The sequence below is a fragment of the Paroedura picta genome, chromosome 6, assembly GCF_049243985.1.
Source record: "Paroedura picta isolate Pp20150507F chromosome 6, Ppicta_v3.0, whole genome shotgun sequence".
Taxonomy (NCBI): Eukaryota; Metazoa; Chordata; class Lepidosauria; order Squamata; family Gekkonidae; genus Paroedura; species Paroedura picta.
In genome coordinates, this window is record NC_135374.1 from 63929193 (window position 1) to 63950442 (window position 21250).

At 43.6% G+C, this 21250-nt stretch overlaps 1 protein-coding gene across 2 annotated transcripts in view; it reads left to right on the forward strand.

The window, feature by feature from the left end:
* The first annotated feature begins 3377 nt into the window (after positions 1-3377).
* Positions 3378-21250, forward strand: part of PDXK (pyridoxal kinase) — a 61646-nt gene continuing 43773 nt past the window's right edge. Inside the window, exon 1 of one of the 2 annotated variants that reach the window (XM_077342831.1) lies at positions 3378-3551. In XM_077342831.1, coding sequence (XP_077198946.1) covers positions 3429-3551 — 123 coding nt within the window. In that variant the 5' untranslated portion in view covers positions 3378-3428. Of the gene's footprint in view, positions 3898-21250 lie in introns of both variants that reach the window. The other variant, XM_077342832.1, reaches the window with a different exon arrangement.

Sequence of the window (21250 nt, forward strand, 5' to 3'; positions counted from 1 at the left end):
GGCTAAGTAGAAACCGTAGCTCTCCCCACTCACACATATTTATTTTGATGTTATTTATAGTCCACCTTTCTCACTGAGACTCAGAATGAATTACATAATGCACATCAACCCAATCAATAGAAGAAGGAGACATTGAATGGACAGTATAATAGGATTAGAATGGCTGAAATAAGGCATAAAACAGCATATGTTTAAACACTGCAAGAAGTGGTGTTAGATAAGTTAGAAATGTAATGCAGTGAAAGCAAGACAAAACCATCCAGCAACAGATCATACATATTAGTAGTATAGTTCACAATAGAACAGAACAACGAAAAAGGAAAAATTAGATCTGTTCCACAAGATACAAGATACAGGAAATCAAGGGGGGAAAATAAAAATGGAAACACATTAACTGGACAGGATAAAATAAAGGATAGGAACAATACACTGAAGAACTATACAGAAGAGGTGAAAGGATGACACATTCCTTACAAGAAGAAACTTATAAAGGATAACCTGCAATTTTAGAAATTGAAGCTGCACTGAAAGCAACTGGAAGAAACAAATCATAGAATCACGTGGAATATCAACAAAGCTATTTCCATCCAAAGCAACACAGTCCATCAAAATCAACAAGAATATGCCAAGAAATATGCTAACCTAAACAATGGGCCACAGACTGGCCTCAATCTACATTCCCCCCCCCCCAAAAAAAGAAACATCAAAAACTGCAACTAACGGACCATAATCTTACGACAATAACTGTTACCATAAATGGAACAAGAAATCATATTGGAAACTTTTGTTGGTTACAGGAACACATGAGAGAATCCTAAAAGAAAATTAGCTTGCATTTCAAAGATTACAGCAAAGCTTTTGACTGTGTGGATCACGAAAAAACTATGGTTGGTTTTAAAAGAAACAGGGGTGCCACAACATCTGATTGTTTTGATGCACAGTCTGGACCTGCAGAATGCCCGATTCAGACTCAGATACATTTATTTGCAGTCATTTAGACCAGTATAACCCAATTCACATGAGCAAAGGTGAAAGGCATAGGAGGGGAGGAGATCCTTCAGAAATCATCAAAGGCTTGTAATATGGCCATGTAGTAGCAAATACCTTGAATTTAACTTGATAACTAATGGTCAGCCAAAGGAGTAACTGCCAAATGTATATAATATGCATGCTTCACTTTGTTTCTGATAATAACCAAGCTGCTACATTCTGCATTAACTGATGTTTTCAAGTTGATTTCAAAGGGAGACCTAGATCGATTGCATTACAGTAGTCTAGTTTTGATGTTAGCATAACAGGAATCCAGGGAACTAATCAGCAGACTGGAAGACGGACATACCGGTAAAAAGACAAAAATCCAAGCAACATTGCTAGCAATGTGAAGTCACTTCTGATGTCATCACGTCAGTAATGTCCAGGTGATGCTCTGGTATTTGGAGAAAAATAATCTATGGCAGAAGCCATTTTTACCCTGGACTTTTTGCCCAAATACCAGAGATTCACAGCAATGATGCAGCATGATATCACTTCTGGTGCACATAGGAAGTGATGTAGACACATAGCCAGCATTGTCATGTGAACCTCCACCGACCTAGTAAGTTCCCTTAACCCCTCACTAATTGCCAGGAAGCTCCAGGCAGCCCTACTCCAGTTTTTTAATACAGTTGTACATTAGCTAGGGGCCAAGCTCATTGCATTCAGGAATACAACGGGTGCTAGGTTAGGGGGGGTAGAGTGGAAGAACTCTGCAGATGGCCTCGCCCTTCCTCCAGGACCTGGAAAGACTGCAGGCAGGTGTTCTGGAACTCACTGGCAGGGGCAGCTCTCACATGGCAGGGATCTGCGGCCTACAAGCCTCAGAGGGAAGTGGAAGGAGGGGGTGGTCAGGAGTGGGGGACAGAAGGTGATTGGCTGGCTAATGGACAGACAGGCAATCCAGCTGGAGAAGGAAGCACAGGGGCAGGGCAGCCGCCCATAATGGGTATTAAGCGCTGAGTGGCACTTCAGCCATGAGACACACTCCTCCTCCAAGGTCTTACGAGAAATATTAAGTGGAACAGATATCCTAGATATCAGCATTTCTTACATTGATTATTGAAAGGAGAGATCGTATTTTTATTAATGGGCTGATTGTTACTACGAACATTTGCATGAATATTACATAAATCTTCCTAAAGTGATTGGAGGATCTGAAGCAGTGGCCAAGAGTCTAATTGTTTTTGCATGTGATATTTCTGTATAAATAAATACGTCACTTTTGTCACCCAAATCAGCTAATATACCCAAAGCCAGGAAAGTAGGAAATGTAATGTGGCTGACTGTGGGAAACAGGAAGATGGTCAAGAAGAATCATTGGTCTGATCCAGCAAGGCTCTACTTCTGTTCCTATATCCCGGTTCCTAGTGCTTGTATACATTGCTTGCATATGTGCTTTTGTGAAGACCCCTTTGCATGGTACATCTTTAAGTGTCCATCAGCAGTGGCCAAGAATCTCAGTTTTTGCATGTGAGAATATTTGTGTGCCTAGGCATGAAGAGAGAGAATCTCTCTCTCTACAGGAAGATTATCTCCATCTAACTTGAACCGGTGATCAACACCGTGTTGGCAGGGACCAAGCTCAGGCTGAAAAGAGAAAACATTAGCAGAGTTTGCTGGCTGTGGAAGTGTAGGCCTGAGCTGCAAGGCCCTATCAATACTCCTCCAAGGCTTGTGAGGATAGAGTACCCATCATACAAATACAGTGGTAGAATTCTGAAGTAGGGCAGTGGACTGTACCATATCAGGTGTAGCAACATTTTTATGCTTCCATATGCAAAAATATCCTGCAGATTAAAATTAAAACACCAGAAAGGCAGATAGTGGCCTAGCCCTTTGTGTGACGTATTAGTGCGCCATTTGAAAGATAATATAATTGTAGGGGAGCTATGAAGAGAGTAATCCTCCCCCCCCCCCCAAGTCTGAAGTGAAACCATGCACTCCGCTTCACTGCCACCTCATCCTATGACATGCAAGCCTATGACATTTCACAGTGGGAGCAGATTCCCTCCCCCTTCCAAATTATTATGCATTGATTGGGGCGATAATGTGTGTGTGGTGGTGGTGGTGGTGGGGAATATTGCAAGCTTGTGCCCGACCTACAGAAATGCTTGGTCCAGTGGTGTGTTGTTATTCACCGGGCCGCGTGTGGGCTCCGGTGCCGTCGTGACTAAGCACTCCTGTACGTGTGGGAAGCCCCGCATCCTGGGTGTTCCAGCGTGAGACCCTGTTATTCAGTGGGCAATTGCGTGGGTGCCACCGCCGTGGGAGATTGGCGGAGGTGCCGTGTGGGCGGCTAGCTGGGCACGGCGGCAGGAAAGCACTGGAGGGGGGAGGGCGGGGACGCTGCCCCCTCCGCTCCTCTCTTCTCCTTTCCTTCCTCCTCCGGGGGAATGCGGGGGCCGCTGGGCCCATGCGGAGGCTGCTCCCTCCTCCCGCCGGGCGCGGGGCGGCGTGTGCGGGTGCCTTTAAATGGCTTTCACGGGAGCCGCTGCCTGCTCAGTCTCGTCTGTGATGTAAGAAGAGACTTTAGGTGTCTGCGCCGATCGCCTGACTTCCCCCGCCGGGTTCCTGCTTTGCCTTGCCGTCCTTGGCTGCCCCGCTGCTGGGCGGGAGTGCTGAGCAGGCTCCGCAGCCGGCGCCGACTGCCTTTCCCCGCCGAGCGGCCGCTGCTGCTGCAGGCGCCCTTGGCACGCCGGCCAGGGCCGGGCGCGCGGCTCCTATCTGCGCTCAGCCCCGGGGCGCGCAGGCATGGAGAAGGCGGCGGCGGCGGCGGCGGCGGAGTTGTGCCGGGTGCTCTCCATCCAGAGCCATGTCGTGCGCGGCTACGTGGGCAACAGGGCGGCTGCCTTCCCCCTGCAGGTAGGCTGAGCGCCAGGGCGACGGCGTCCGCGGCCACCTGCCTCCGCAGCGCTTCGTTCGCAGCGCGCAGCCCGGAGAGGGCGCCGTCCAGCGGGACGCGGCGGCGGCGGGCGCCTCTTGGCGAGCGGCCTGGGCGACAGGGAGCCGGCGGGGCTGGGCGCGCTGCTGGGGCGTCTTGGGGCGAGCTCGCGCGGCGGCAGCGCTGGCTGGCGTCGGGCTTTGAAGGCGGAGAAGGCGCGCGCCCTTTGGTTTCGTGGCCTTCCCTGTGCCCCGGGCAGGGTCCGCTCCGCAGCAGTGTCCGTCGCGAATTGTATGCGGGGCCAAACGCAACAGCCCCTCTAAGCGCTGGAGGACGTCGGAAGGTGTCAGGGTCCCGGCGCTCCTTCTCGGCCGACTTTTCTTTCTTTTTCGTTTTTAAACCAGATAGCCTAAACGCTTGCCAAGGTTAACAGTAAATCTTGTGGAACTCAGTGGGCAATTAAATAGAGGACAGAGCATGTTAGAACTGGAAATCTGGTTCCCTTCTTCAACTAGCATTGATTCCATAAAGCAGACAGGTGTGTTTACATGCCCTCAGGGAGAATGAATGTATTTAAATCTATGTATTAGAGAAATGTAGTCTTATGACAAGGGGTACCAGTAAATGAATGTAAGGGACTTCTTGGTCCCAGGTAAAGATTGGATTTTTTTTCTTTTTGCCCCAAGATATTATCCAGCATACCTCAGCATGTGCTTCCAAAGCGTTGTTTCAGGTATTGCCTGATTATGTTAACTAAAATATATATGCTCATATGTAATATTTCTTGATCTCATATGGTTTCTGAAGGATAGAAAAGAATGCCTACTTACAAGTAATGCTATGTTGCACCGAGCATATTGTTCTTTGTTTGCAAAATATGAAGATAGTAAGTCTAATAAACTAGCCCACAGCCAGTAATTCCCAAAACTAAAATTACATTTATATTTGCCACATGGTTTTCAGCACTTCTGTTTTTTGTTTCCCCCTTTTTTAAAAAAAGACACCTTTAAGGACATGTGTGTAACATTTCTATCATATGGAACCAAGCAGTTTTGAATATCCTTATTGTATTCTTTAATTGATTGATGGCCAAGCAGCAGGGTTGGTTTACAATCACATTCAAAACTTTTGTTTGCTCTTCAGTACATGTGTAATTTTGGTCTAATAGTTCAGCCGAGCACAAGTTGGTGGTGCCATCATCAGTAGTGAACACATACCAAGGTTGGATATTTGGGTATCCTTCTACCAAGACTGTTGCAAGTAGCAGCAAAATCGCAGTAACAAATTAGCCTTCTAAATGTATTGAAAAATATAACCCTGTTTAGGATTGCACTGTTTGAGAGATGCCAAATCAGGATGCATTTCTTCATCAGGATACATTTCTTGCCCTAACCCTTGTGTATATCTCAGCTCTTTAGATCAGCGGTCCCCAACCCCTGGTATGGAGACCGGGACCGGTCCGTGGATCAGTCAGTACCAGGCCGCGGCTCCTCCTCCCTAGCTGCTGCCTCAGGGGCTGCCCTGCCACTCTGCCACCGACTCACTTTTGATGCTCTCTAGTGGCCACCATGGCTGGGGCTCCCCCTCGGTGTGGCACTGCACAGCTGCTGCTGGCGGTGCCCCCAGCGGGGGCGCTGGCAGGAAAGCAAGTGGAGCAGGGGCTCAGGTGGTGGTGGCGTCCCTTGGCAAAAGACTACCCCCCCCCCCCGGCCTCAGTAAAATTGTCAAGCATTGACCGGTCTCCGGTGATAAAAAGGTTGGGGACCACTGCTTTAGATGACTATGATAGGTTATGTCTTCAGTTGGTCTCCAAGGAATGATAGCATTTTTTTTCTTTTTGCTATTTCTAGGGCTACTCTTCTTGAATTCATTCTAAGCTAGCATCCTGATGAAATGTTACCAGGATAAAGTGGCTAGACTGAAGCATTCCACAGTCATTTTGGGAAGGGACTAGTTTATATTTCTAGGTGTGCTGGCAATGCTATGAAGAATATAAAATTCAGTTTGCTGCTAAACGTTTCCCATTTATTGCCATCCAATCTTTTCTTTTGGCCTTTACTAGCCAATGGAATATAAAGGGTCTGAAAATGCATTTGTATGAATAGAGTTTTAAAATGGCTCAAACATGAGATTAGAATAATGTTTTTCAGTTTATCACTGGCGATACTGCCAAATACTTGGCTGTGCCACTTTTACAAGTACAGCAACCACATTGGTGATGGAACTGCAAGGGGAAGAGAGTAGGAATCCCATTTTTCTTGGATCAACAAATTGTAGCTTGTGACAATTGATAAATGGTTTATGTATATCCTTCTCCTGACTCTGCTTGCCAGCAGCCACTTGGCTGTACCCAAAGCTGGCTGCACCCCGATAGGCCCTGTCCCTGCAGCTCCCGCCCTCTGTCCCTGGACTCTAGCCTCTTTGCTCTGAGATGTGCCTCAGTGCCTAGAGCCAGCAGCAGGTAAGGGGAGAGGGCTCTGGGCAAAGGGTCATGGTCAAGGGCCTGCTAGTCTGGACCTGATAGCGAGGGCCTCCCAGCCTACTAAGCAGGGCCTGCGAACATGGGCCTTTTGGCCTGCTAGGCTAGGCCTGCTGATGAGTGCCTCCCAGCCTGCTGACTGCCTGCTAAGGAGCTCTGTCCCTGGCCTGCTAACTAGCTGGCCAGCCCCCGCCCTCCCCACTTGATCCAGCTGCGAGCTGCGCCCCAAAGCCACCTTGAGCTGCCAGGGGAGGGGACCCTTTCAAGGCCTGTTCTTAGGAACGGGCTTTGAAGTTAGTTATGATATATTTCCTATTGCTGAAGTTTCAACTAGTTTCAGAAAACTGGCTACTATGATGAGACTTGCAAATTTGTATGCAAATTTGTGTGTGTGTGTGTGTGTGTGTGTGAGTGAGGGAGAGAGAGAGCGAAATCTAAAGGAGGGCATATTTGCATACTTGATCCCAATATAGGTTCACAGTGGGAGGGTGTTTGTTTTTGCATTCCATGCTGTAATCAACATACGTATAGACTCAAGAAAGTGGTTCAGACTGAGAGCACTTTGATGTTTTTGGAACTGATGGCCTCCCATGTGGGATTAGGCCATTTTATTAGGAAAGGATATCATCTATTTGTTTCTAACTCTTTTTAAAAACCCTTTCTGGTGACAGTACGTTAGATTACCAGAGGAATCAGAGGAAATAATAATAATAATACGCATTTATATAGCTGAATTTCAAGGTTGCAGAGATAACACACAAGTTCTCTAGTTAATCCTTATGACAAGATACAATGTACTAGATTTGGCTTGCCTAAGACCACTTACTGTACTATTGGCTGACAGGGAACTCCCAGCAAAGACTCCTTGCCATTATTTCACATCAGTTCCTTTTTCTAAAATCTTAATCTATCATTTTCTACAGTCTAGTAGTTTACCCTAATTACTAAAGTGTTACTGATTCAGTTGTCTCTACTGATGGAATGTGTTCTAGTATTTCACTGAAGCCTTGATTGTCAGGCATTCTTCCTTTTGCCATCTGGAACAAGGGATCAAACAGAGGCAAAACCAGTGATACCTAAATATTCTGAACACTTCATTAAGACTTTGCTTCATTAACTGCTTGTCTGTCATTAACTTTCTCTGAATGACTTAACATGGATTTTGAAGTTCATTTTCATTATTGATAGGGAGACACATGGCTTGAAAATTCACTTTACATATTGCTGCTCCGTAGTTGGAGGGAAGAAGGTTTTTTCCTCTGAGGATAATCATCATGCAAGTCAGTGTTGAGGCAGACGTCAGAGCATTCCAGTGTAGGCTGTGATGCAATGTAGAAGCTGTGAAGCTAATCTGTGCTCTGTAGTGGCAGCTGTTTTTGATAGCTGAGGTAAGTGGTCTTTGTACACAGTGGAGACTCTGCAGGCTAAATTGCCCAGAATCAGAAATGAGAGATGTTTCAGCATTCTGACTCATGCTGACGTTTCACCTCTATTTATAGAAGGACATGAAAGCTGTTTTAAAATAAAAATGAACCATAGTAAAGACGTTTTTTAAACATATGAAGATACGAGGTATTTTGATTAAACCATTTTTTCTTATGAATTGAGAGAGAGCAAAATATCCATATATTGTAATATCCTCTATTTGGGCATCTAGCCTAGGAGGAATAAAAGGTGACATGAGGAAATAGCTGTATGTTGGATTAACATTTAAAGTCTGACCTTGTTACAAATGAATGTATTTTTTGGTCATGGTGCAGTAAAGATGCTAAGTATGCTTGTATTTGATCAATAACTTTGTAGTTTTGAAGATGTGGGATCCTCACACAGTTAGAAAGCTATGACAGTATCTGTTTATTGTAAAACAGCATGCAGTTTTCCAAGATAATAACTTATTGTGCTTCATGAGTATAAAGAGCATATGCCATAAATCTGGCAGCACAGGAAGGATTAAGCACTGTCTTTTGATTAGAGCACGCTCAGTTGTGATTTTTAAATAGGACCAAATGGAGTAAGAAGAAGAAGAAGAAGAGTTAGTTCTTATATGCCGCTTTTCCCTACCCGAAGGAGGCTCAAAGCGGCTTACAGTCGCCTTCCCATTCCTTTCCCCACAACAGACACCCTGTGGGGTGGGTGAGGCTGAGAGAGCCCTGATATCACTGCTCCGTCAGAACAGCTTTATTAGTGCCGTGGCGAGCCCAAGGTCACCCAGCTGGTTGCATGTGGGGGAGCGCAGAATCGAACCTGGCATGCCAGATTAGAAGTCCGCACTCCTAACCACTACACCAAACTGTTGATCAGCGTTCACATTGGCACCTTAGGTTAAAAGAACAGTAACTGTCATCACTCATTGAAAGTGAAATGGGGGGGAAGGGGGTGACATCCAATCCTGAGGGGGGGTGACATCCAAGCTGAGGCTCAACCAATCCAAGAGCTCTGGCCATGGGTACACACCATTGTCAATGTTTTCCCACCTGCTTGGTGAAATGAGTGGTAATGAGTCCCTGCTTCTTCATCTGACTTTTCCTTCTTATCAGTGGTAGAAACTGGAGCGGAAAGATGTAATCCCTGCTGTTGCTGGTGGAGATAACACAGGAGAGTAAACAAGTAACAGGAATATGCCCATTTCCTCTGGGTGAGCTACTCACCTACTTGTGCGGCCTCCTGTCTCCTCTCTGGGAATGTGAGCAGATGGGAAGAAGACAAATTACTGTTCCTAACAGGCCAGGAGAAAAATGTCTTGCCTCTTTAATGGATACAATATTATTTACAAGATTATGCTGTTTACTTCCATGGCTTGAAAAGCTTCAACTGCTATTTCTATACTCTAAACCTTTATTAAAGGGATAGGGCACTCTTCTACAGGTCTGCTGGCAACCTACAAGGAAGAAAACGAGCCACATTCTGCAGCATCAAGGAAAAGGATCAGTTCTTTAAAAGAGTCTTGTCAGGGCCTTCCAAAACCTGAAGCTAACCCCTAGTAGGAGTTTGGAGGCTAAATTACTTGGAAAGTAGGGGCTTTGCTGAACTCAGAAGGCGGCCCCTTCTTTAGAAGAATTTAATTTTAAAAACATAGGCCATTTTCAAATTGCCTTTGTATTCACTTTTAGCAACTGGCTGATTATGGATTTTTTTCTGTCATTTCAGACAGACCCGTTCCAGCTGCTAGTGACAGTTGTTTACCTTTTCATATAAACCTGCCTCCATCAGGTTAGCAAAGTGTGTCTGAGTCACTTTTGAGGGGAACTGTTTTCTTCCACTTTCTGCCCCTTCACAGTGCTTGTGAATTGCTATGCTATGCAGTGTAAAATGTCTATTTCATATGCTTCCTGCAGTGCCACCTTTTCCACTGCCTTCTTTTGCTGTGCGATCTTCCACAGTTAAGGCATTTCAATGGTATCAAGGCATATGAATGGTGCCACTATAGCACTGAAGTGCTATATTGATTTAGTTCTATAGTGCTCAACTTAGAATGTTTAGATAGCCAAGGAAGATCATGCTGGGAAAACGGGACTGTTTGAAATAGCCATAGTGCTTCAGAGGCAACTCATTAATAGAAGGAAACTTGCTGTATGAAACTCTCATCCCTCTATCACTTTACTTGAAATTGGGCCCCAAACAAGTAACATTTGGTTTAGAACAGTAACATAAAAGTCTTCATAGTGGTGATACTACTAATGGCTTCATGGATGGGGCTGCTATCTTTCCGCAGTATCCAATGTTCATACATAAAGCAAAAGGGTTCAGGCATTACAAGAAAGAGAAAGCTTGGTGACCTTGGACTACTGGCCATTTTTCAGTCTCACGAACCTCGTAGGTCTCTTAAGAAGATAATGCTGAATAATCCTGTTGTGTTTGTCTTCAACACTTTTCTCACCCTTTAACACTTTTCTCACCCTTCAACAGAGAGTGTAGTCAGGGAGTCTTTAGACTTTATTCAGGGAGTAACCATGGAAATGTGTAAGAAGTGTGAAGGTCATTGGTGGGTAGGTGGGGGAAAAGCAGATTCTGCTTAACATAGTAGAATCCTAGAATCATAAGAGTTGGAATGGATCTCCAGGGTCATCTAGTCCAACCCGCTGCACAATGCAGGAACTCACAACTACCTGCCTATCCTGTAGTAAATTGCTTTAAGTAATATTTGTTTAAATAGTGATTCAGAGATTCCCTGCTGACATTAGTATTTTCACATTTTTTTAAACACTTGTGGAGTCAGTGATGTGAAGATATGCTAAATCCCCTACATCACTCAGGTGGGCAGATGCAACAGACAAAATGTAGCATAATGAACATAGCCAACTGTTTTGGCCTAGCAGGCCAAAAGTAGGATCAGAAAGGAACAGACCTATCTACTGGCAATATGATAAATAAATAAAAATGTCCTATTTTTGTGGTTTTCCTTGTTTCTTTATTATTTAGGACTTCTGTCAAAACGGAATCCAGGTAATCTCCGTTTTCAGTTCTTTCATCAGTGACAAGTCCTTATATATATATTAATAGTATAATACTGGCCACAGGCTCACATAGGTATGGGGATACCAGTCTGTATTGACACGGAACGGTATCCCCATACCTATGTGAGCCTGTGGCCAGTATTATACTATAAATATATTTATTTATTTTATTTTATTTTTTTTTTTAGATTTATATACCGCCCTCCCCGAAGGCTCAGGGCGGTTTACATTAAACTATATAAGGACTTGTCACTGATGAAAGAACTGAAAACGGAGATTGCCTGGATTCTGTTTTGACAGAAGTCCTAAAGAATAAAGAAACAAGGAAAACCACAAAAATAGGACATTTTTCTTTATTTATCATATTTCCAGTGGATAGGTCTGTTCCTCTATGTTTGCTTTAATTATTAGACCGTCCTTCTTATACTCTTGTACAAAAGTAGGGTCAGCCCTGGGTCAGATGCTAAGAAGGATCATCCCTAGTTATGGCTGCCAACCTCCAGGTGGGACCTGGAGAACTCCTGGTATTATGATTGAGTTCCAGATGACAGAGATTGGTTCCCCTGGAGAAAATGGCTATCTTGGAACATTATACCATCCCAAGGTCCCTCCTCTCCTCAAAGTCTCCATCCTCCAAACCTCCAGGAATTCCCCAACCTAGAGTTCATAACTCTGTTCGTACCACATAGGGTGAGAGGTCACCAAGGAAGTCCTGGGTTGCTACACCAAAGCATGCAAGGGCAAATCACATTTTGCCTTGAAAACCTTATGGGGTTGCCATAAATCAGCTGCAATTTGATGGCACTTTCCACCACTGTCATATGAAATCACATAAGGAACACTTGAAAGCTATCTTATGTATCTTGTAGCTCCATCTGAGCAGCTAGGCAGAATGGCACACTCTGTTCTTGATCTATTTTTGACTGTCATAAGTTGTAAATTTCTATATTGTTAAGAGAATATAGTGCTGTGTAGGAGTTCAAATGTGGGAGATCCTGATTGAAATCCTTATTCAGCTGTGAAACACTGGCTAAGTTACTTCTTTCCCACATAACCCGCTTTGCAGCATTCCTGGAAGGATATATAATAAAAATAATATAAATAAAACAAACATATGTAAGAAGATCTGTATCTCCTCTGTTTAGTGATTCACAATCTGTCTTTTATTGTTGTTAGGATGCTGAAGTCAATCCCTTCTGCTCTTGCTGAAATATCTGGTGGTTTCTTATATGTAAACAAATAAAGGTTGTCTCTGTGTGGGAGCAGTTTAACACTCAAAGTGATGATAATCCACACTACAATTTGTGACACATTTTTCCCCTGAATTTAATGTCTGTAGTAACACATTTCTGACTGTAGTAGAAAGAACATCTGCTGTGTAGTACTAACAGCATCCATTGTCCAAATGTAGGTTAGAAATGTCCATAGTCTGGCTATCCAGCTACACATTAGTATAGCTCTTATTATATAGCCCTGGATATAACAACAGTACAATGTTTGGAACTTGTAATACAGTGTTTCACCCTGTAAGTGCTGTGATTCCTCTCCCTCATGTATTAAACATCTCAAATAACATATCTTTGTGTTGCCTTTTCCCTGTATGACCCTCTAAAACAGTGGTTCTCAACCTTCCTAATGCCATGGCCCTTTAATACAGTTCTTCATGTTGTGGTGACCCCCCAACCATAAAATTATGCAAGTGTTCTTTCACAGAAATTAAACCAAAATTCACCAATGGCGTGTAGATCCATTGTTCATTATTGTATATAAATTGGCTTTTTTCTGGGGTTTCTCAGTTCAGTTCTGCCCACCATGCAAATCTCGCTCTTTCCCACTATTCCAGACAGACGAACGCTCAATCTCGATCTACCCCGCAAGGCTGTTGTGTGGATGGCGCCCCCCCTGCCCAAGCTGCTTGCCCTGCCAAAGGGGTCCCGACTCCCAGGTTGAGAACCACTGATCTTAAACATAAAAGAGAAAGGGGTTTGTTTTAAAAGGACACACATTGAGAATAGATGAAGAGCAGTGGGTCAGCCCACATAATCACCCAACTGCCTCCTGAAGATCTTATTGGCTCTCCTTACACACATTACTACTTAAGGTGGGTGACTGGTACTCATTGGAGGGCTAGATGCAGCCATGAGTTGGTGATCCCTAACCTACTGCATCAGCCAAACATGATTTCTGAAGCACAATGACAGAGCCTGCTTACATAAGCAAAAACAAAAAGGCACCCCTAGTGCAGAAGCAGCAACAGCAAATGTGGAAATGGGTGAAGATGGCTCACTCCTGAGATTATTCCCCTTCTTCCTCCTCCTGCACCCTCTTTCTCTGTGTCCCCTTGTTGCAAAAATGTGGAGCTTAGCTGAGCCATCTTGAAGGCAGAACGGAGCTCCTCCCTGTTTTATTGGCTGTGGGCAGAGCTTCCACACAGAAGCTCTGCCTGTGGCTAGCTCTCATTTGCTAGTTTATGCTTAGAATGAGCATGCTGTCATCTGGAAGTTTAAAAAAAAAATAAACCATGGGCATGCTGCTCTCCATTCAGAGTGGAAGTGTCCTGTGCAGAAGCAGCCTGAAATTGTTAATGAAAAGTTGATGCACACACTTTTCCTGTAGAGTTTCATTTGTGTTTGCTATGCTGCTAAGTAATTTTCTATTTGAAGTTGAGGTTCATTGACGGGGAATACAGGATTGGGCATTTGGTGCTATCATTCTTCAGGAAGGCCCACATGGTCTTCATATGTTGTTTTTTAAGCTGTCCTGGTTTTCGAGAGCCCTTTGCTGGGTGTCCTGATGCAGTGTGATAGGCTGCTGTTCCAGAAAAACAACCCTAATTTGGATGCATAGAGCTGTTTGTTTCTTACCAGTCCATAAATCAGCCACTGGGCTGCATCCTGCGTTTTCATGGAGTCCACACTTCCTGATGTTTTCATTTGGGCCACATCTCGATTTCTGTTAGCATATGTTGAGCAAACCCCTGCTGAGAGGTACATTTGGACTGTTGTGATCCCTTCAAGGTCATAATGGAATATATGAATCAGTACTGCTTCCAGTAGTAAGCTCTGAAATAGCTAACACAGTCCCCTTTCCCACTGTGATGTGTTATTGTTGCCTTGCTTCTTATCTGTAAGACAATTGCCCATTCACTGTAATGCATTATTACCCAGCAACATATCTCAAAAATCTTAATGAGTTTTCTGTGCTTCACTGTATTCTGTTCTTTCAAATAAGCTTGAACTATGTAGTTCTACTATATCAGCCTGATGCACTGTGTTAAATAACAGTGAACAAGAGATATCGAATTGTGTAGGACCAACTTGTGATTGGTTGACCTGTGCTGCCCATTATGTTCTGTGGTTCAAATTACTCTGACTTGTAAAATAGTTTACCTGAGATTAAATCAACATAACAAGGGTATAAAATGTTGTCAGGCTCATTTCTTACTCCTCTATGGCAGGATGTCCAAAAATGAGTTGTTGTGACCCTTAAACTAAACTATAGACAGCATTCCAAATCCTAAATGTCTACAACCATACTCTGCTGTGCTGGCAAGTGATGCACAAAAGATTTGGTTTCTACTTTTCATGCTGCCCAGTAATATCTAAGCGGAGGTATGTGTGAAACTGAAGATACAAAAAAAGCTTGCGTGTTTCATCTGAGCAAGTTCCTCTTCAGATAATACAGCAGAAATTCTTGCAGGCTTATTTCTTTTCTCCACTCAATTTGTATGGCCTAGTTGGTCATACAAAGAAACAAAGCATTAATGAACACAAAGACCCTTTTGTTGCCTTTTAAAACCAGCAGTTTTCTAATTTTGGCCTCCTTAACAGTGAAACCTGGTCATTTTTTAAAGTGTCCTGATTGGGATTAATTGTGCCTTTCTGCATTTGAAAGTTTCTAGCCCAATATCTGTGTTTAGGAATGAAAGATTTATATTTTAAAAACTTGCTGCAGATTTGACATAGTCTGGCTTGGCATTCTGATATTGGAAAACATATTTTGACCCAAATGTTGATTTGTTGCTGCTTAACAAGAAAAAAAATGCCACTGTGTTTCAGTAACTATTGTTTTAAATCATAATAACTATATGCTTTACCATAAAATTACTGTCCCAAGAAGTTGATTCTTATATGCCACTTTTCTCTACCCAAAGGAGTCTCAAAGTAGTTCACAGTCACTTTCCCTTTCCTCTTCCCACAACAGACACCCTGTGAGGTGGGTGAGGCTGAGAGAGCCCTGATATCACGGCTCCATCAGAACAGCTTTGTCAGAGCTGTGGAGAGCCCAAGGTCACCCAGCTGGTTGCATGTGGGGGAGCGGGAATCATACCTGGCTCGCTAGATTAGAAGTTTGCACTCCTAACCACTGCATCAAGCTGTGTACTCTCTGAAGTAAATGAAATGAAATGTTGGGATTCCTTTCGAATTTGGAATGTTCTAGCAGCAGAACTCTGTAATGATCATGTAGTGCAGTCATCAACCATGATAAACATACATTAAACTTTGCCATGCTCTAGAATGTAATGAATTTTGAAACTAGGTTGACATTATGGACTAGATTTGATGACCAAGGGTGAGCAGATTTTATTTATTTATGATTATATTTATTGACCTCCTCTCCCGGACTTGGCTGGCTCATGGCGGTTTACAATGAAAATCCCATAAAACAACAACCACTAATCCTCATGACAGACAAACTAATCTGTTTCCCTCCCCCCCCCCCATCCACAGCTGATTACACCAGACTGTACTGGTCCCCTGTAGTCCACCATTGTCCACGGGAGAGGCGCCCATGCCCAGCTGATTGAGGCCAATGCCTCTACAGGGCCCATACAGGGGCCTATATAGGGAGGGACCCGATTTTCCTGGCCTGGCCTCAACTAAATGCCTGTTGGAAGAGCTCCATCTTACAGGTCCTGCGGAACATTGACAGTTTTGTCTGGGCCCTCAACACTTCTGGGAGCTTATTCCAACAGGTTGGGGCCAGGACCGAAAAAGCCCTGGCCTGGTCGAGGCCAGGTGTGCCTCCCAGTGGCCAGGGATAACCAGCAGATTCATACCCACAGAACAAAGAGCATAAGGAAACAAGCAGTGCCTCAGATATGTGGAGTCCAGCTTGTGGATGGCCTTAAAGGTGAGAACCAAAACCTTGAACCTGATCCAGAAGCTAATTGGCGACCAATGCATCTGTCTCAGCATAGGCTGGACATGGGCCCTCCAAGATGATCTCATGAGGAACATAGCAGCCATATTTTGTACCAACTGCAATTTCCGAGTCAGACAAGGGAAGGCCCACGTGGAGTGAGTTACAGAAGTCTAATCTGGAAATGACCATTGCATGAATCACCGTGGTCAGGTGTTCTGGGGACAGTTGGGTGCTAATAGCCTAACTTGGCACAGATAGAAAACATCACTTGGTCTACCTTCATGATCTGTGCCTCCGTAGACAGGGAGGCATCAAAGAACATCCCCAAATTCCTGGTCGCAGGTACAACCATAAGCCATAAACTGCACCCCATTCAGGAAGGGGAGACGTGCTTCCTGATCCTGCCCCCTTCTCCCCAGCCACAGGACCTCCGTCTTGGAGGGGTTGAGTTTCAGGCGAATCTGCCTGAGTCATCCAGACAGTGTTTACAAGCAACTGGCAAACGTTTCTGGAGGGGAGTCAGGCCGGCCTTCCATCAAGAGATAGAGCTGGGTGTTATCTGCATACTGATGACAATGCAGCCCAAAGCCCTAGACCAGCTGTGCCAGAGGGCGCACATAGATGTTGAAAAGCATGGGGGAGAGTATTGCCCCCTGTGACACCCCACAGGAGCTCAGAGGGGCCAGACAACTCTTTTCCGATTGCCACCCTCTCTGTCCAATTCTGGAGAAAGCAGATCAGCCACCGTAAGGCTGTTCCCACAATTCCTTCCCCGGCAAGGTGGTGGGCTAACAGCTTGTGGTCGACCACATCCAATGCAGCCGACAGTTCTAGAAGCATGAGAATAGTTGAACCACTCTGATGAATTCCACCTTTTTGTTTTGAGCTGATCTGCTGTAAAGCTGTAATCAGCAGGAACAGTCTAAGTAGGAAAGCCTTGGACTTGTATCCACAATACCTCATAAAGAGCAGAATCACGACTAACCCCAGACTTAATAATAGCTTCCCAAGTGTGATAACTCTTATTCTCTGTTTCTTTATGCATCAAGAAGATGCAATAATCCTGTACAAATGTGTGTGAAAGAAAACTCCCTGGAAGTATAGTATTTTGGGTATAGAGATGACTTTCTTTTTAGAATCAGAATCATGCAGGGCTAGAAAAGACTACAAAGGTCCATCCAGTCCAGCCCCCATCTTCTTGGGGACTTAAAAATCACACACAGTACTTAAAAATCACAAAGGCTACTCCTGAAGACAGGGGTGGCCATAGACTACAATTATAGACTGCTGACAGGGGCTCATGGTAATTGTAGTCCATAGAGATCTGGAGAGCCACGGTTTGGCCACCCATGCCTTAAGAAGTGTGGTATGTGGGCTACATGCCAACAATATTGGCCAGTCCCCCCTCCCATCTTTCTTTTTTTTTTTTTTTTGAATTTTCACGTTGACTTTATTGGTTAGCATGCAGATGGTGTCGTTGGTTTTGGTCACACGTTGAGATCGTTTTTCTGGAAGGTCTGGGATTTTGCCGGCGATGGGTCAGAACGGGAGGGGGCGGTTCATGACCTCTTTGGTCCACCACTGGTTGGGGAGGACAACACATGTTCATGGCAGGCCTCAGCCAGACCGCCGATGAGGTTCAAGAATTCAGGGAAGTCCAACTGGCCGTCACAGTTCATGTCGAGCTTTTTCATCATGCGGTCCAGGACGCCTGGGTCCTTCTGGTTCTTTGAGAAAGATGCCAGCTCTTTGTTCATAAACGTAACAAACTCCTTTTTGGAGAGGGACCGGGCGTTCCCATCGCGGCCAGCGTAGCGCTGGAAGACAGCCATAAGTGACTCGATGCAGCGTTCCGTTTCTGTGGGGCCACCGGCGCACTTAGATGACATGTCTGCAGAATGGAGGGCGAGGTTGACCACAGTTGTGAGCTGGCTGGCTGGCCCCCTCCCATCTTTCTAAGATTCTGTCAAAGTTAACTCTCCAGTTGAAATATTGTTTTAGTTGATATGTTATGATTGTTATATTTGTTATGATTATGTTCTATGTAATTTACCCTATGACATTTTATGTAAACCGCCCAGAGCTGTATGGAAGGGCGGTATAAAAATCTCAGTAAACAAAAATAAGAAATACATCTGGATGTGAATATCACCAACCTCATCATGCTGCCCAGATGGACTTTCAGCTTGCATGTGTGAATTGAATGGTGAGTGAATCCTGATCTGGTTATATTTGAACTCACATTTAGGCCATTTTACAAACATTTTGGATTGCACTCAGACACTGATATATGATCCTATTTAAACCTGCTGTTATACAGCCAGAAAATATTGTAGTTCACTTGTTTGCCTATTTGTGTCTATTAGAAATTGTGCTAATGATTGCTTCTTGTTTCTAATGATTATTTAATCAAAGTAATAATTCAGTGCAATGTACAGAGTTTTCTCCTTCAATGGTGCCATCTTTTATTTAAAATAGAAGTGGAGTTTAATGTAACACATACTTCTGTTTAGGGTTTGCCAATTTTAGGCTCTAATCTTTTCTGCCAGTTTCTACATCATCATTGCTGTTATGTTGAAGATCTTTGAAGAATTACAGCTTGCATTACATTATATAAAATGTATGCCTTTTGCATGGAGCACATTGCCTTCAAAAGTACATAAAGTTATGAGTGTGTGAGTGGCAGGCAACATGTTCAGTGCCTGGCTAAAGGTCATTCATCACACTGGAGAAGCCTATGAGGGCCTCACCAGTGATATTCCTGTGGCCTTTGCTGCATTCATCATGCAATGACTATAGGAATTGTTTGCTTCAGTGAACTGTGACAAACGATTACCAGCTTGAATTCTTTTTTCTTCAATTAAACTATGTGAAATGACCATATGGATCCAGTTTTATAATTATTTGGTCATTCCACTCAGGCTTTTAGCTGATGTGCAGTATTTTAATTGCTCACAATTGGAGGTCACAAGCAAAAAAGTTATACTCAAAGTCAGTAACACAGTGATCTTTTAGAAATTAAAATGGACAGTTCTAAATATTTAATGTTTTTTTTTAAAGAAACACACACACATGAGAAAGCTTTAACCCTTTGGCCATAACCTGTATTGAAACCCTATTGAAATTCATGACGCTGGCAGGATTTGAGATTGATTTGTCCCATTGATTTCAATGTCACTTAAATGGAATCAACTTTCTCTGGACAGGAGTCATTCTGTATAATCCATCTTTTTTTGTTTCTTTCCCCAAGGCTATACTTGGTCACTATTATGTATATAAATATCCCCCATTGAGAACAGGTGCATTGATGAAGCACTTTATGAATTCTATATAGCTGATGTAAATCAGACCACTGAGGAAGGAGATAGAGAATCATTTAGTTGGCAAGTCATACATGGATTCAGTCCATGAAACAGGATATTCCACTGAATTGGGGATATACAGAACTATTTTTCTGTTCGTGTCTTTTAATTTGTAATAAGGGATATGTGTTAATCTATACAGAAGTTGCCCCATACAATCAAAATAGAACCATCAGCATATTTGAACATTAAGTTAAACCTCATATTGAAAGCACAAACTTTCCCACAGTATATTTCACAATTCATGTTATAACATCTGAATCCCAAATCCCTGGGATTTGGGATTAGGACTGAAGTAAACACCATCAGGGTCTAAAATAATCACCATCAGGATCCCCTCTCCACCCGCCAGTAGTGGGAGGGGGGGAAGTTGACTTGCCGATCTTGCCATGTTAGTAATGCTGGGAATGTAATTATTGTTTTAATGGAGTTTTAATGGGGATTTTAGGATGTTGTAACCCGCCACGAGCTGCAAGGGAGTGGCGGGGAATAAATATAATAATAATAATAATAATAATAATAATAATAATAATAATAATAATAATAATAATAATAATAATAATAATAATAATAATAATAATAATAATTGCTGACAAAATTAATAAATAATTAAAGTATTAACATCTTTCAAAATATTCCCCTAAAACATGCAAGAGGATTATCATTACTAAAGCTGTAGATTGCATTGCATAAATATCATCATAGTGACTCAACCTTTTTCTTAGAAGGCATTTCACTCATTCCAGTAGGGAAAATATTTCATAGGAAACTTTTTCAGTAGTCCCCCAAATATCTATTTTATCTGTCACAAAAGTTGAAAAAATAGTCTGGGGGAGAGGAACCATTTACTCAGAACGAAGACAATACTGAACCCATACTTCTCTCGTTCTGGTTTGATAAGCCTAACTACCATACCATACTGGTTCTCCAATGTCTTCCAGCTTTATGACCATATTGTCTGCAGTGTTCTCCTTTGGTTTGCTGGTTTGTTTTTTCCTTTCTGAAAATATGTACTATGGGCCAAGCCTATTGCATTGAGGAACACAACAGGTGCTAGACTGGGTGGGAATGGAAGAACTCTGCAGATGGCCTCCTCTTCTGCAGGCAGCTGTTAGGGAACTTACTGGCAGGGGCAGCTCTCATGTGGCAGGAATCTGCAGCCTCCAAGCCTTGGAGGGAAGTGGAAGGAGGAGGGGGTGGTCAGGGGTGGGAGATGGAAGGTGATTGGCTGGCCGCTGGACAGAGAGGCAAGCTGGTTGAAGGAGGAGCGGGACGGATTCCCTTTGTGGGTGTGAAGCTCTGAGTGGCACTTAAGACATGAGACACACTCCTCCTCCAAGGCCTTTCCAGAAATATTAAGTGGAACAGATAATTAGGAAGCAAAACAAAAAAGAATATCACCAACTTAACATAGTTATTTAGTTACAAATATGGATCTTTGTGCTGACCATATCCACACAGATGTCAGAACGGTAATGTGAAGTCTTATCTTAAAGCTTGTAGAACTAAAGTTGGGAAAGTATGAACTTGAAGCCCAAACAGCATCCATGAGTCATGCCAACAGTGTTTTAGCGAAGAATGTGGCCATTTAAAAAATGCCCCAAGGGCCTGATCCTGTTTCAGCCCACTTTTTCATATGCCAGTACAGCTGGCAGGGGAGAAGGTTGGACCTATGGATGGTGTAGCATTTAGCTTGACCCAGAGAAGATGCCACTTGTATCATTCGTTGTAGCAGGGTCCTCTATTATATATTCTCCACAAGCTGTGGAACAGTCTGCTAATGTTTTATGAGTGGGAACATGGGCAGGAGTCTTACTTGTGGCACATCCTGGTTACATGGCTTCGTTTTACATGAAGGGATTACCCTGTCGTGCCAAAGGAAGAAACAATCCCC